The sequence below is a fragment of the Saccopteryx bilineata genome, chromosome 4 (assembly GCF_036850765.1).
Source record: "Saccopteryx bilineata isolate mSacBil1 chromosome 4, mSacBil1_pri_phased_curated, whole genome shotgun sequence".
NCBI classification, from domain to species: domain Eukaryota; kingdom Metazoa; phylum Chordata; class Mammalia; order Chiroptera; family Emballonuridae; genus Saccopteryx; species Saccopteryx bilineata.
The window spans coordinates 159,806,898-159,823,516 of NC_089493.1; the positions used below are offsets into that span (position 1 = coordinate 159,806,898).

Here is a 16,619-nt window from a genome sequence, read left to right on the forward strand (position 1 = left end):
ACTTCTGATTATCTGAGTTTTTGTCTACTTCACCAAATGTAAACTTCCTAAGGTAAGGGACCATGTCTGTCCTGCCTCCTAGTACCTCGCATTCAATAAATAAATACCTGTTGAATTGACTTGTTGCTTGTCAATTATAGCTAGTAAATGGTAGACCTAGGACTTAAATTCACATCTATCTTCACCTATTAGCTCATTTAATTTCACAGCTTTACAAGGAGGGCATTGTCTTCAGTTCATATACATAAAAACTTTGAAAGAGCAGTGATTTGCCCAAGGTACCATGGGAGGCAGATGGCAAAAAGGCATTCAAACTTTTGACTTCCTGTTATTCTAGCTACTTTTCCATGGGGTTTGCAAATAATTTGACTTTGTTAGTACAAAAGTTTTTGTTAAGTGATTTTATGTACAAATGCCATTTCAGATAAAAGTTTAGTTATGGATCTGGAATAGTCATGATAATGAGACTACATTACATTCTCAAATTCCATTTCAAAAATAAGGAAGCCATTCTTAGCAAAAACGTTTTAAAGAACGTTTTTGGAAGGATACTTAATATGCCCTCAAATATATGTACACATTTTAGCTGTTTTACATATTGGCATTTTCCTTTTATGTATAAATAATACTAGTATGACTAATCTAGTATTTTATAGTAGTTAGAATGACATTTTATAATAGAATCAAGTTATGAAACCCTGCCTGCTAGAAAATGAATGGGCTTTCCTGTTTTATGTACTGAATTTGGTTTTCCTCTTGGCTTGTGTGTTCACCCTTGGCCAAATACCGTGCTCACAATTATCTCCTCTAACACTCCCCCCCCCCCCCGCCCCTTTAAGAGAGTAGAGGAGATAGATTCCTGTGTGCGCCCTGACTGGGATCCACTTCCCATGGGGCTGGGGCTGGATAAACCAAGCTATTTTTAGCATCTGAGGCTGCCACTGAGACAAATGAAACCAACTGAGCTATCATCAGTGCCTGGGCACATGTGAGCCAATAGAGCCACTGGCTGCTGGAGAGGAAGAGGGAGAGAAAGGGAAGAGAAGCGGATGGTCGTCTATGTGCCCTGATTGGAATTGAACCTGGGATGTCCATAGGCGGGGCTGACACTATCTACTGAGCCAACCGGCCAGGGGTTCTTTTTTATTGTTTATTGGGGTGACATTGGTTAGTAAAATTATATAGGTTTCAGGTGTACAGTTCTATAATACATCTTCATATTGTATGTTCACCACAAGTATGTTCCTCAAACATACTTGACAACTTAGGCAAAAAGGACTGGTGCCTACCCCTCTCTTAGCACTTCCTAGTAAAGTGTCTCCCTGTCAGCAGCTTTCCTAATTCTGGATACTGACCTTTCTGTCATCTTCGAATTCATTGAAGAACTGGTGAAACTAACCCCTCTGCTTTCTGATAAGCCAGAAATCTCACATGGATGTAAAAACTAAATTAATAGGGTGTCTCACAAAATGAGCCTTTTCATTATCACAATCCTAGTCCCAAGGGGTCAAACAGCACCTATTATTTAAATACTTCCATTCTGTTTGGAGGTGGAGGGTCTCACTCGACCCATCCATAAGCAAATAAAAGGCTGAGGCAGAGTTATAATAATGCTTGGAGTAGCACCAGCACAAGAGGACAATAAACCTTTGTGCCAGTAGCGTTTAAAAGCACAGTTCCTGGAACAAGACTGCTAGGTTCAAATCCTGACATTTATTAATCTTGTAACCTCAGAAGTGGGGTCAGTAGTAGTTCCAGCATCACAGAATTGGGGTGAAAATCCACATAATGAAGTTGTTTCCCTCTTGGCGGGTCCCTTCCCAGCTGCAGCAAAAGAGCTACAATAGACCCTGAGAAGCATGACTTCGAGCTCCGCCTCCTGCTGGTCCCCACAATGCGCAAGCGCATCCTGGTTTCCCCGTTACCTACGCGGAGCTTGCGTGCTGGTCGTCGGCGGGAGATTGGATCTCGCGATGTGCGTGCGCGTGCGAGGCCCTCGCGAGTTCGTGCACGTCCCACTCTCGCCCCCTCGCAGTACCGGGCTGTATCGGCCTCTTCTTCCTGCGTCCCGGGCAGGATCCTGAGCGGTGGCTGCAGCTGGAGTCGGGAGCCACCCTCCACCTCGTCGCCGCCGCCGCAGCTGCGTGCTTCTGTGTCTTGAGCTCTTCGTGCGTGCAGAGGCGGCGGGCTGGGAAGAGAGCGTCGCCAGCGTGAGGTTCCCAGCCGATGGGCAGCCCCTGCGTGCGCTGAGGGGCCGGACTACTAGCGGCTAAGGTAGGTGGACGCGCGGGGAGTTGTCAGCCCGGCTGGCAGTGGAGTCGGGGTGGTGGGCGCTCGTGAAGAGGGCGGGAGGCAGCGAGAACGGGGGCCTGCCAGCTGGTGAGAAGAGCTCTCGGACCCGCGCCTGAGGGGAGCTCCGGCCTAGCCCGGAGCGAGAGGAGGGGCCCCGGACGTAGCCGGCTCTTCCCTCGGCTTGGAGCCATTATTGGGGGGGAATTCCTCGCGGCGGCGGGAGGGGTCGTGCTTTCTTTTCTTTGAGAGGTCGGAATCGGCAGCCCGCCCTCGTCCGGTTCAATGAAAGCCTGCTGGCGTCGAGCGGGCCGTGTGGATGCTGTGGCCTGCGGACTTCTGGAGCCTGCAGAACTCCGAGAGCCGGACCGAGCCGGACCGGACCGGACCGGCGAAGGCTGTGGCTGCCGCGGGCACGCAGCCCATTCTCGTGTGGGCGTGTGCGGGCCGCATAGTTGTTATTGCTAAACACAGTAATCGCTCTCGGGCACAACAAGTACTACATTTCTAAACGCCTCGTGTAAACTCAGGATTCTGGCCGCGGGGCGCAATTAAGCAGCAGAAAGAAGACAAAGGAGGCCGTTCTGCGTGTTCCGTCCTAGTGTCAAAACTTTCCGCGGTGGGCAGGATGCGTAGCTGCTGCTATTTGTTTGGTCTGTGCTGAATAGATTTTCTGGGTGATTGAGGTGGGTGAGCCACAAGTGGACTTTCATTTAGAACTATTAAATTGTATATGATTCTATGTAATTGTTTGAAGCCAAATGGCCTGAAATAATGAAATAAACCTCTGAGACATAAGTGATGCTGGGTCCTTCCAAGAGGGCAGAAATTGGAGTTCTTTAAAGGAAGACTTTTTCCGTGTCTAGAAAGCTTCATGAGTGTTTTGATTTATTTTTTTTACTTATTTATTTAGAGGGGGGGGGAGAAAACATCAATTTGTTTCACTTATTTATGCACTTCATTGGTTGATTCTTCTTATCTGTCCTAACCCAGGATTAAACCCACAACCTTGGGGTATGGGGAGGACGCTAACCAACTGAACTGCCCAGCCAGGGTCGCTTCATGAATGATTTGAAAGTTACTAAAAATATAGTTCTTTTATTTTGACAGTAGTGACCTCCAGGTTCAAGAGAAGGAAGGAGAATTATTTCATAAAGATCAACTCACCGGCCTGACCTGAGGTGGCGCAGTGGTTAAAGCATTGACCTGGAACGCTGAGATCGCTGGTTTGAAACCCTGGGCTTGCCCGGTCAAGGCACATATGGGAGTTGATGCTTCCTGCTCCTCCCCATTTCTCTCTCTCTCTCTCAGCCCTCCCCACCACCTCTCTAAAATGAATAAATACTAAAAAAAAAATTTAAAAATAAAAAGAACAGCTCACCAGAAGACTGGGGTTAAACATACAGGAAAACAGCTTCAAAGTTGGCAAGTTTTAGTGCATGCTTTGAAAGTCCTAATTCAGCCTGACCTGTGGTGGCACAGTGGGTAAAAGCATAGACCTGGAACACTGAGGTCGCCAGTTCAAAACCCCGGGCTTCCCTGATCAAGGCACCTATGGGAGTTGATGCTTTCTGCTCCTCCCTCCCTTCTCTCTCTGTCTCCTCTCTCTAAAATGAATAAATAAAATCTAAAAATAAAAGTCCTAATTCAGTCGCAGTTAAAAATATGTAGAAGCTCTTAGTTGGCTCCCTTACATTCCAAACCATTTTAAAAGATAACCTTTAGTAATCTTCACAGTCTGTTCTGTAAGGCTGGGCTTTATTTAAGTACAAACTTTCTAGAAACACAGTGTTTATTCTGACTTAAATGTGCTCTGCATACTTTAAATGATCTCTGTACTATAGTTTGATAAAAGTGTTTCAAGAAAGGACAGTTAGCCTGACCTGTGGTGGCGCAGTGGATAAAGCGTGGACCTAGAATGCTGAGGTCACTGGTTCAAAACCCTGGGCTTGCCTGGTCAAGGTACATATGGAAGTTGATGCTTCCTGCTCCTCCCTACTCTCTCTCTCTCTCTCTCTCTCCTCTCTAAAATGAATAAATAAATAGTCTTAAAAAAATAAAATTAAAAAAATAAAACCACCGTAGTTTAAAAAAGAAAAGAAAAAGAAAGGACAGTTAAGTGGCAAGCCCTGAAGTGGCAGTAGTGAAGGATTATTAAGTGTGGGATTAGTGCTATATATACAAATACTGTCTATAAATAATGTTGTAATATAATGTTATAGTAATTAAATATATAGAATATAAACAAAAATATAGAAGATATATAAAAGTAATTAAAAGATAATATTAAAAATAATTAAGGAAATTAGCCCTGGCCAGCTGGCTCAGTGGTAGAGCGTCGGCCTGGCATGCAGAAGTCCTGGGTTCGATTTCCGGCAAGGGCACACAGGAGAAGCGCCCATCTGCTTCTCCACCCCTCCCCCTCTCCTTCCTCTCTGTCTCTCTCTTCCTCTCCCGCACCGAAGCTCCATTGGAGCAAAGATGGCCCGGGCACTGGGGATGGCTCCTTGGCCTCTGCCCCAGGTGCTGGAGTGGCTCTGGTCGCAAAAGAGCAACGCCTCGGAGGGGCAGAGCATCGCCCCTGGTGGGCATGCTGGGTGGATCCCCGTCGGGCACATGCAGGAGTCTGTCTGTCTGTCTCTCCCCGTTTCCAGCTTCAGAAAAATACAAAAAAAAAAAAAAAAAAATTAAGGAAATTAAATAAAATTATGCCGTCTGGATAGGAATTAATATAGTGGGTGCAGATGTGATAAACAGACTCTTTCAAGCAGGGCCCAGTTAATATGTGTGTGAAGTTGTACATAGATAAGAAGTGGCTTGGTGTCATAACTCTGTAATGTGATAAATAGACTCTGACTTTTGAGCAGGGCCCAGTTAGTGTGTATGTGAAGTTATACATAGTTAAGAAGTGGCTTGGTGTCATAACGTTGTAAGGTATCGTAATAAAAACATCTTAAAAAGAGGTTTGATGTAATCATTTCAGTATATTAACATAAAAGGGGTTCCCTGCCAGGAACTACCAAAAAGGTGGTTTGAGGTGATAATCCTTAGATTGACACCTGTTAGAAGGTGTTGGCCAGAAAAGGTACTAAAGCTGAGAGGCCCCCTGCTGTGGTAGTCACCCAGACTCCAATGTGAATGTGAACTGTCTCCACATGCTCTGAGCTCTGACTAAAGACAGCCGAGAGGGGCATGCCAACCCGCCCCCCCTTAAGCTGTACCCAGGCACACCAAAAGGATTTGTGAGTAATGAACTGTCTGTGTAATTCTTGCAACTAATTTGTGTGTCGGTTGTGTTTTTACTCCGATGACAGTTAGTGTCAACACTTACCAGTAGCATCCTCGTAGCCACCTCAAGAGTAGTCTCAAAGAGTCTGCCCGCCCTGCTGATAATCAGGAGTGTGCCAGTGCACGGGGAAGTTGAATCAGGGACACCTGATCCATGTAGAGCTTGGGCTCTACTGGGACAAATATATATAAATAGTTTATGTACACAAGAATCTAATGGTTCTGATTTCTATCTTAACAGGTTGAAATCTGAAAGTAGGAATGGATTGATTTTAGCTGTTTCCTTTTTAAGTTAACTATTTACATGGGTAACTGTCATAATAAATTTTTTGCCCAGCCTGGTACTCAGTTGTGGAGTGAGAAGAATACTGCACTGATTTCTTGGCAGTAGCAGAGAAGAAAAATATAGAAGATAGAAGACTGCCCTTTAGTCAGTGTGTCATTGTCTTTGCATTGGAGTAAATAGCTTTTCTTCTGTCTACATTGTGTTTTAGTGCTTAGAATGGTGTTTTGCATGGAGTTGGCCTCAATAAATGTGAGTTTTGTCAAAAGTTAAATTAACATAATACAAATCAAATGCATAAATTGTTGGAAAGAATTAAAAGATTGGAGAAGGGTGGGATTTTTTTTTTTAATTTTTATTTTTTTATTTTTTACAGAGACAGGAGTGAGTCAGAGAGAGGGATAGACAGAGAGGAATGGAGAGATGAGAAGCATCAATCATTAATTTTCCATTGCACGTTGCAACACCTTAGTTGTTCATTGATTGCTTTCTCATATGTGCCTTGACCGTGGGCCTTCAGCAGACCGAGTAACCCCTTGCTGGAGCCAGCGACCTTGGGTTCAAGCTGGTGGGCTTTTTTTTTTTTTCTCAAACCAGATGAGCCTGCGCTCAAACTGGCGACCTCAGGGTCTTGAACCTGGGTCCTCAGCATCCCAGTTCGACGCTCCATCCACTGCGCCACCACCTGGTCAGGCGAGAAGGGTGTTTTTTGTTAATGTGTTTTACTTAAGGACTACTTATTTAATGGTGTATTATTTTTTCCAACACTGATTGGTATTTTTAGAGCATCTTGCCTCTAAAAGCCTAATGTAATGTCGGAGCATTTGAGATCTTGCTTCCCAGCAAATACAGTATGTTTGGCTCAAATAGACTCATACAAAAATTTTCAAAATATAGTAAAATAAAAGCCTAACTTCTGTGCTTCTTGATGATGATTTAACCAACTGAGCTATCTGGCCAGGGTCTAAAAGCCTAACTTTATGTAAGCTGAGATTCTATATATCCTGAGTGCTAATAGATAGTAAATGTTCTGCTGTATTAAGAGAAAATGAAGTTAAGGGAAGTAAGGTCCAGAGGGAAGGTGTTGGTAAGTTAGTGAAAAGAACTTAAAAGACATGAACCTATAAAGCAGTGAAGCATTGTAGGAAAAAAATTCTCTCACTTTACTGGCTGTGCTTCCTGTGGAAGAGAATTTTGGCCCTGGCCAGCTGGCTCAGTGAATAGAGCGTCCACCCAGTGTTTGGACGTCTCAGGTTCAATTCCCAGTCAGGGCACACAGGAGAAGTGACCACCTGCTTTTCTCCCTTCTCTCTCCCCCTTCCTTTTTCTTCCCCTCCTGCAGCCAGTGGTTCAAGTGGCTGCTCTGGGCGCAGAGGATAGCTCAGTTGATTTGAGCATTGGCCCCAAATGGGGGTTGCTGGGTGGATCCCAGTCAGGTTGCATGCAGGAGTCTGTCTCACTATTTCTTCTCCTGTTACTTAAAAAAAGGAAAGAAAGAAAAGAAAAGGAAAGGAAGAAAAGAGAATTTGGATCTGTCCATCTCTCTTTTTTTTTTTTCTTTTATCTCTTCCGTGGAACTTTCCAGAAGGGTTATTTCTGAATAATAAAATTGAAAAAGGAGCCACTTTTTCTCTCACCATCTTCTGCTCAAAAGTCTGAGTATGTTTCTCTTTGTGTTCACAGTTGGTCTCTAGTCCAACTATATTGGAAACAGACTAGTGATTTGATTCCTCGTAATGCCTGTGTGTATTTTTCAATGTGTTCCTAACTTGAAGGGGAGAGGAATGTGGTTGGTCCCTTCACTAGTCCCAATATTGGCTTTTCTTCAATTTGGAAAACAAATCTATTTCACTTCATAGATGTTATCAACAGAAAGGTTTTGTGAAGGGTTGAAGAGGTGAGGGCTAAAGAAGTAAATAAAAACTTAAGCAAGAATATTTAAAATCGAGTCCTGTGTATTCATTTTAGTGTAGCTGGGTGATTCTCATTTAGGGGGTGGATTTTGCTCCCCAGAGAATATTTGGCAGTGTCTTGGGAAATTTTTGGTTGTCAGAAATTGAGAAGTTAAAGAGGAAGATGTAGCTACCAACGTTTATAGTGTATGAATAGAGAAGCGGTGGATGCTGGTAAGCATCTTAAAATGCACAGGACAGGCCCAGGCCGGTTGGCTCAGCGGTAGAGCGTCGGCCTGGCGTGTGGGGGACCCAGGTTCGATTCCCGGCCAGGGCACATAGGAGAAGCGCCCATCTGCTTCTCCACCCCTCCCCCCCCTCCTTCCTCTCTGTCTCTCTCTTCCCCTCCCGCAGCCGAGGCTCCATTGGAGCAAAGATGGCCCGGATGCTGGGTATGGCTCCTTGGCCTCTGCCCCAGGCGCTAGAGTGGCTCTGGTCTCGGCAGAGCCACGCCCCCTGGTGGGCAGAGCATCGCCCTTGGTGGGCATGCCGGGTAGATCCCGGTCGGGCGCATGCGGGAGTCTGTCTGACTGTCTCTCCCCGTTTCCAGCTTCAGAAAAATACAAAAAAAAAAAAAAAAAAGGAACAGGACAACCCTCCACAGCAAAGAATCATCTGACCCAAATAATAGTGTTCAGTAGTGCTACTATTGAAAAACCCTGGTACAGTTTTTTTTTTAAGACTTTATTCATTTTAGAGAGGGGGAGACAGAGAAGGGAAGGAGGAGCAGGAAACATCAACTCCCTTATGTGCCTTGACCAGGCAAGCCCAGGGCTTCAAACCGGCAACCTCAAGTCAGGCCCCTGGTGTATTTATATTATATTGATTTATATTATATTGATTTATTTTATATTATATTATATTATATTATATTAATTTTGTTGGTTCTGTAGGCAAGTTATATAAATTCATATTTAGCTTTATCATTTCCTAGTATGTGACCTTGGCAAGTTGCTAAAGGCTGCCTCAGTTTCTGTAAAACAGTTAATAATAGTATGTTCCTCATAGAATTGTAGTGAGATTAAATCAGACAATGTGCAGTGTCAAGTTTATTACCTGACACATAGAAAATGCTCAAAATCTGTCAATATTGAACACATTTTGATGCTGTCTCCTTATTTCTCATCTGAAATTAGAATTTGAGCTAGTGATAATAACCTAGTTCTCATTGTATCCTTGGGTAATAAGTGAAGAATTATCTTTTTAATATTTGTGTTTCATTCAGTCTTGTTTTATGTTCTCAAGTCTAGAAGGCATCTGCCATAAACAAGTAGCCTCTCATTGTCAGTGTTTTTTCCTTCATAGTTGAGCTTTAAGCCAGCTGGCCAACAGCTCTGCATCTGTTGATTCTCAGCAAATATTTAGTAATTTTTTTTTTTTTTCTGAAGCTGGAAACGGGGAGAGACAGTCAGACAGACTCCCGCATGCGCCCCACCGAGATCCACCCAGCACGCCTACCAGGGGCGATGCTCTGCCCACCAGGAGGCGATGCTCTGCCCCTCCGGGGCGTCGCTCTGCCGCGACCAGAGCCACTCTAGCGCCTGGGGCAGAAGCCAAGGAGCCATCCCCAGCGCCCGAGCCATCTTTGCTCCAATGGAGCCTTGGCTGCGGGAGGGGAAGAGAGAGACAGAGGAAGGAGGGGGGGGGTGAGAAGCAAATGGGCGCTTCTCCTATGTGCCCTGGCCGGGAATCGAACCCGGGTCCCCCGCACGCCAGGCCGACGCTCTACCGCTGAGCCAACCGGCCAGGGCCCAAATATTTAGTAATTTAACAGAATTCAATTTTATGACTTGACTCCCACTTCCTTTAACTTTTATAAACAAATAAATTTATAGTGGTTTTGACTCACATTCATTATGTGTTCTTAGCCTCTGAGAGTAACTGTTTTTGTGAGGTTTTGCATGTACTGAGGGTGTAGGGAACTAACAAGGGTAAGCCTTCATATACATTTGAGATTTCTGAATCTGAATTGAAACCCATACACTTACCTTTTTTATAAACTCATTTTCTGTGTGTCTAAACAATATGGCTGTTTAGGACTGGCTTATTATAGTGATGGTTATATACAGCCTTTATTAAGAGAAAAAAAATTACAGGAATGTCTTCACAGACAAAACAAGACTTTAGACTGTTTGTTCATAAGTTACAGGACTCTTAAAAGGGAAGAAGATTCACACATATTTATGATCAAGGGAGAAAGGAATGGACCCTGGCGGGTTAGCTCAGTTGGTTAGAGCATTGTCACAGTACATCAAAGTTGCAGGTTCCATCCCAGTCAGGGCACATGTAAGAATCAACCAGTGAAAGCATAAATAAGTGGAACAACCAATCAGTGTTTCTCTCTCTCCTCCTCTCTCTGTCCTCCCTCATTTCCTCTCTCTAGTTTCAATAAATAAAAAAATGGAGAAAGCAGTGTTGTACATTCAACTTTTTGTTTTGATAACCATACCTTCAAAATCGAAAATATTTTAATGGTGGTTATATTTTTGTAATATGTCTCAATTATTTGTATAAATGTTTACTCATTTTAGCTATGGAAACCTTTGTTTACTCATTAGATTGGTACTGCCTCTTGCTTGAATAGTTTGAAGGGAGTCAACATGTATGGCCAAGAGATTGTGTCTTTGACACATTCATTCCATCTTTTGTAAAGTATAACATACACTCAAGATTCTGTATAAATAATTATGATAATGATGAGTAAGTATCCACTTTGTATAAACTATGGCCCTTCAGAATATAAAAGGCCAAAGGAAGACATTTTAAGAATGTTAGGTAAACTGGAAATAAAATAAGTTAATAAGGGTTCTTGTCTTTACTGTTATCCTTTTAGGGTTTAGTGATCTGGAAGAAAAGATAATATAGATTATACAGGAATGTCAAATATATTTATATGGAATATGACAGATTTATTTTCTACCTGTACACTTTTTCAATTCCTAAGCAGAGAATATTATAGCTACTAAATCAGTATTATATAAGGTCTACCGGAAAGTTCTGTCCGTTTTGGGAATAAAACAAAATACAAATTTTTCTTACCGTCAGTAAACTTTATTAAATAATATAATTGCCATGATTATTAATGATTTCTTGCCAGCGCAAGGGCAATTTGTATATCCCATTTTTGAAAAATGTTTTATCTTTTGATGTGAAAAATTGAACCAGTGCTTGTTTGATATCTTCTTCATTTTTGAATTTTTTGCCCTTCAAAAAATTTTGTAAGGACAAAAACAAGTGATAGTCGGAGGGTGCTTAGTCCGGGGAATATGGTGGATGCAACAGACATGCTTCTGTAGCATTTTTTCCTTGTTGAAATTCGTAAAAATTACAGTGGCGTAAATGAACTTTATCAGTAGCCATGGGTACACTATCGCTTCACACATAAGACTAACATGACTCGTGCCTGACCTGTGGTGGCACAGTGGATAAAGTGTCAACCTGGAAACGCTGAGGTTGCCGGTTCAAAACCCTGGGCTTGCCTGGTCAAGGCACATATGGGAGTTGATGCTTTCTGCTCCTCCCCCCTTCTCTCTTTCTCTCTCTCTCTCTCTCTCTCCCCTCTCTATAATGAATAAATAAAATATTAAAAAAAAAAAGACTAACGTGAATCAACTTTGTTTTAGTTAATTTGCTACGTCAGTATGTATACATTAAGTGATAAAAATAGAGAGGCACACATGCACCAAATAAACGTACTTACGTATTGAAACTTGTGATAGAAACGGACAGAACTTCCCGGTAGACCTTATAGTTGAGTTTGTGTGATTAAATTGAGAAAAACAACTATCTTCAAATCTGTGGATGTGTTTTTTTTATAAGAAGTCTGGAGTCCTGCCGGTTAGCCTAATTTTAGGTAGCCTACATAGCTGTTGGAAGACAGACTATTTTCCCACTGAATGCTGTCATACAGATAGATATTTGTATATGTATATTTATGCATGTTTGTCTTTTAATTTTGGTAGAAAATGATGCATCCTGTTGCCAGCAGTAATCCAGCTTTCTGTGGGCCTGGTAAGCCTTCCTGCCTCAATGAAGATGCCATGAGAGCTGCTGATCAGTTTGACATATATTCCTCCCAGCAAAGCAAATATAGCCACACAGTCAGCCACAAACCAATGGTTTGTCAGAGGCAAGACCCATTAAATGAAACGCACTTGCAGACTACCAGTGGCAGAAGCATAGAGATAAAAGATGAACTAAAGAAAAAGAAAAATCTCAATCGATCTGGTAAGCGTGGCCGGCCTTCTGGAACCACCAAATCAGCAGGATACCGAACCAGCACAGGCAGACCCTTGGGAACCACCAAAGCGGCTGGATTTAAGACAAGTCCAGGCAGACCTTTGGGTACAACCAAAGCTGCGGGATACAAAGTCAGCCCAGGGAGACCTCCAGGTAGCATTAAAGCTCTATCCCGTCTTGCCGATCTTGGTTATGGCTGCGGCACTGCTGCTTTTCCTTACCCTATGATGCATGGTAGAGCGGTTCACGGGGTAGAGGAAGCCAGCAGCGAAGTCAAGCCACCCAATGAGTGAACAAGGCAGGAAAGGAGGGCCAGGTGTACAAGGAAGATTGTGAATAATCCCAAAGCTTCTTGGTTTTATTTTGACATACATGATTTTATGGCCTGGGCTTTCCACATTTATTTTCTTGTTTTTTGTTTTTGTTTTTTTCCTCCTGCTTTTGCTCAGAAACGACCAGATGTTGGGAGATGTACAGGGCATGAGCAGTGGCATTAAATTTGTACATTAGTTCATGTGTAACACCTACCTAAATCATTTTTGCTTTCCTTTAGAGTTATGGTTCTGTCTCATTTCATTATTACTTTTGGGCCATTATGAATAGTTGCTTTAGTGCTAAACTGAAACCATTAACCTATTAGTTCGTTAAGTAAGCCTACAATATAATAAAGATAATATCTAGGTATTTTTAACTGATAGAACAAAGCAAACTAATTCAGGATTATTTGAAGTATTGCTGTGAGTTTTTGTAACATTTATTTTCATGAGACAGGACAGAGATATTTGTATTTTTTGGCATTTACATAGACTTCAGGTATTAGAATTTTATTTTTAATGTTTTAGGTTTAAGGCAGCTTTTTATTTATTAATCTAAATGGAATTAATTGATTTAACCATTTTTTATAAAGGAATTATTTAGTGTTTGCTTTTCAGCAGTGATAGGTGGTATCTTTTTAATTGCCTAAGAGCATATATACCAAACACTACAAACAATTCATCGTTACAAAAAAATTAAACTATTTAATAAAAACATATTACATTCTTGGTGAAAAATAATGCATTGTGAGAATAGCCTATGTGATATAATAGAAAAACATTCATAGGGTTTGCATGGAGCTATATTCACTACATTTTGCCTTTCATATACGTAGTTTTAAATTGTTATGCTTAAAACATTTATTATTATTGTTCATTTATTCAGAATGGTTTTTAGTTTTTTTTTCTGAGAAGCCTCTCGCTGCATTAGCACTTACTGTGGTTTCAGGTTTATATCTACCAAAGGACACAGACTGAGTGGTAGACTGTAACACTGATATAAAAACACAAACTAAATACATAGGAATCCATCTATGCATGCAACATGTAAAAAATATGTTGGTTCGTTTAATTAAAAATCTACTTGTGGGTCCAGTGAGATCACTTCACCCAAAAGACAATTTTTTCCAACAGTGTTTGCTTTAGAAGCAAGGTAGATGGAAAAGGAAAAAAGTATTGGGTAGTTATGTATAGTAGGGACAGAAGGAAATCTCTCTTGCCCCTTTTCTGAAAGTAATATTCTTTGTTAATATACATTTTATTCTGAGTTTGTTCTAAATAAACTATTATAAACTTTGGATTTGAAAAAAAATTCCACTGAACTTTAAAGTTATAATGTATGTATTTGTGATTTTAAATACCTTTGAGATTATAATGTAGATTTGCAGGATACAAAAACTTTTAAAGTAATTAAAAGTTTTAAAAGGCGCATATTGTGTTGTTTGGGCTTGCTCTCACTTAATGCAAACTCTGATTGCAAATGGATGTCATGTTTCGTACCTTTTTTATCAGGAAAAAAGCAGCAAGCCTTCAGGTGTTCCAGTGATGCCTGACACAATGAGCTGGACTTTTTGCTGCTCTTTACAGTAAGAGGTGTTGCATTGTAAGTGGGGACTGTGTGTGCACTGGCATCTGAGACAGTGACCTCAACAATTTTAGCTTTGCACAAACCATAGCAACAATCTTGGTTGACTACATAATCAGTTGCAACATTGTGGCAGCTAAATTGCAACAAGAGTCTATTCATGCAGAAGCTTAAAATACAAGATTTTAATAATTTACTCAGAACAGTATAACTTCTGACACACACAAACACATCTTTATTCATTTGTTTATCCACTTGTATGATGTTATATATCTCATTTATTTCTCAAGATGATGTTTAGCACTTGGTTGCTTAGAAATCCTCTTTAGAGTTTCTAAAAACAGTTTTTTAATTACATGTTCTACTGTAAAATAATACATACCACTGTCAAGGATTTGGTTGCATGTTGTATTTTTTAGTATGTCCACTTGACGTTACCCTTTCAGTTTGATTCCTGGTTTTATTACACATTATCATCCTTGCTCCCTGCTCTCCTACATTCATTTCCCTCCCCTTTCCCCCATCCTCCAGCATATCTACTCAGTGGTGCTGTGATGTGTGTCAGAAGGTGAAGCAGGTATATTATTGTATACTGAATTTTTTATACATGTTAATGAAATGGTAAAATCAACTAAAGGAAGTATCTTCATAACAGTGTTTATTAATACCAGGAGCTATGTCACAGGAAAAAAATGGGGAATGGGGGGCAAATGGCTACAGTTGTGAATGGATAACATTGTTTAGAAAGCTGAATTTTCTGTTCCTTTGAGAAGTTACATGGAGCATTAGATCTGTGTGCTGATGAGCATCTCCTGATTCTACTTCCTTTTCTCCTTCTGAACAGTTTCTTGGTGCCATGCTGAAGAGAAAGACACATCTAAGTGATAACACAAAGTCTTAAAATATAAAATATTTTTACTTCTCTATAACTTAAAGACTACATTGTGCATCTTTTGTAACACTGTCTCTTGTCATGATAAACACTGAAATAGCATGTTAAATGCCTACACTTTAACATAATCAATTGGGGAAAACTGGACTTTTCTTCCCACGGTATGATTGTTCCTTTAAAGGCAAATTGCTAATTTTATATTATGTAATTCTCTTCTTCACAAAATAGGTTTCACTATTCTATATTAAAACTCTTGGTCAGAAAATGATCTGTTCAAGTAAGTTTGCTTTACTTTCTCTTTTAAAAACTATTTTAACATGCCTTATTTATTATTATTATCATATTAATCAATGCAGATAAGATTTTCATCTTTTGACAGATATAACCTTGCATAACTAATCTTTAGTATGGGATGATTTTGATACTATCTTTGGAGTTTTGCACTGGATATTAAAAAAATACGGGCATATTATGTTGGAAGAAAAATATCTGCTTAATTTTAAATATATATTTGGGGACATTTAAAAAATCTTTCAATTAGACTAAAAATTATAGTTTTTATTTACTTTTTAAAAGAAATATCTGTTAAAGTATTAAAAGGAATATTCATTCCAAATTGTTAGTGTGAATCTACATGTATATTTCATGAAGTAACAGAGTTTGAGTTAAGGAGGAAAAAAGTTATTTGAATCCATGTATTAGGTTAAAGGCAGTCCATCCAGTGTAAGAAAAACCAGTGTATGAGTTAATTAAAAAAGAAAAAAACCCTTCTCTTTTATATTCTAAGAAGCTTTAAAAGAATAATTCAGGGGATATTGACAATAACTGCTATTCTGTCAGTCATTGTCTCTATGTGCAGTAAAATTTTATGATCCCTTTATAGTAAAATAGAAGATTCACAGCAGTTGTTGAAAACATTTTTTCCTTGGACATAAAATATTTTGATGCTATTAGGTTTCTGTTTTTATTATAGCTTAACTATATCCTATTAAACTCTAGGATGTATCTAAATCTTTCCTTTGCTTTTCCCCCTTTACCCCCAAGCAGATAAATCTGTGCTCTCACATAAAATATATTTAAGTTTTGGAAAATTTATTGCTATAGTAAATCAAGTGTGTGATTTATAGTAATCAGACCACTTTGATTTAAGTTTCACAGTTTCCTTTTCGCACAGATAATTACGGAGAAAATAATTACCAATTAACTGATATAAGCAAGCTGTCCTCTGCTGTAAAAAGTCTGAATAGATACTGTGTATGTTTTTATGTCCATGAACTTGAGCTACTCATGTGCAATTATGTATATGGGAATGGAGTAGTGTTCATGATTTGTATCTACATCATCATATGGATGTATATTTATTAATAAAGTCATTACTTTAAAATCAACTGTTTCCTACTTTATTTAAGTAGGAGAATAATAAATGATACATCCTTTTTATGACCGAGGATCTTGTATTTTTCTTGGATTGTGCTTTCTGAAATTTTCTACTCTACTCTCATGTTTTTCTCAAAACAGTTACTGGAATCCATGGGAGTCCGAAAGACCAGAGTAACAGGCTTTATTGAAAGGAAGAAAGGAACCCTGGGGGGCACTTCTCCCAGGGAGAAGAGCGCTGGTTACAGACTAGGTTACAGACTAGGGGCGAGTTATATAGTGTTTAGGAGAGCCTGAGGGGATACTGAGGCAAAAGTCCTGATATGTCCGGAGCCCCTCCTTGGGGCCGCTTCTCAGCTTTTTGGAATTCCTTTGTCTCAGGGGCGATAGTCCTACTCTA

General features: G+C 40.4%; 1 protein-coding gene across 2 annotated transcripts; it reads left to right on the top strand.

The window, feature by feature from the left end:
* Positions 1-1,878: 1,878 nt before the first annotated feature.
* Positions 1,879-16,282, top strand: C4H5orf24 (chromosome 4 C5orf24 homolog). 2 transcript variants are annotated; one of them, XM_066272503.1, is made up of 3 exons: positions 1,879-2,274; positions 11,775-12,204; positions 13,878-16,282. In XM_066272503.1, exons 2-3 carry the CDS (start codon positions 11,778-11,780, stop codon positions 13,916-13,918), a joined length of 468 nt encoding a protein of 155 aa, XP_066128600.1. In that variant the 5' UTR covers positions 1,879-2,274; positions 11,775-11,777; the 3' UTR covers positions 13,919-16,282. The 2 variants fall into 2 exon arrangements, with proteins under 2 accessions (XP_066128600.1, XP_066128599.1); XM_066272502.1 differs by having other exon boundaries at positions 1,882-2,274; positions 11,775-16,282.
* Positions 16,283-16,619: the final 337 nt, after the last annotated feature.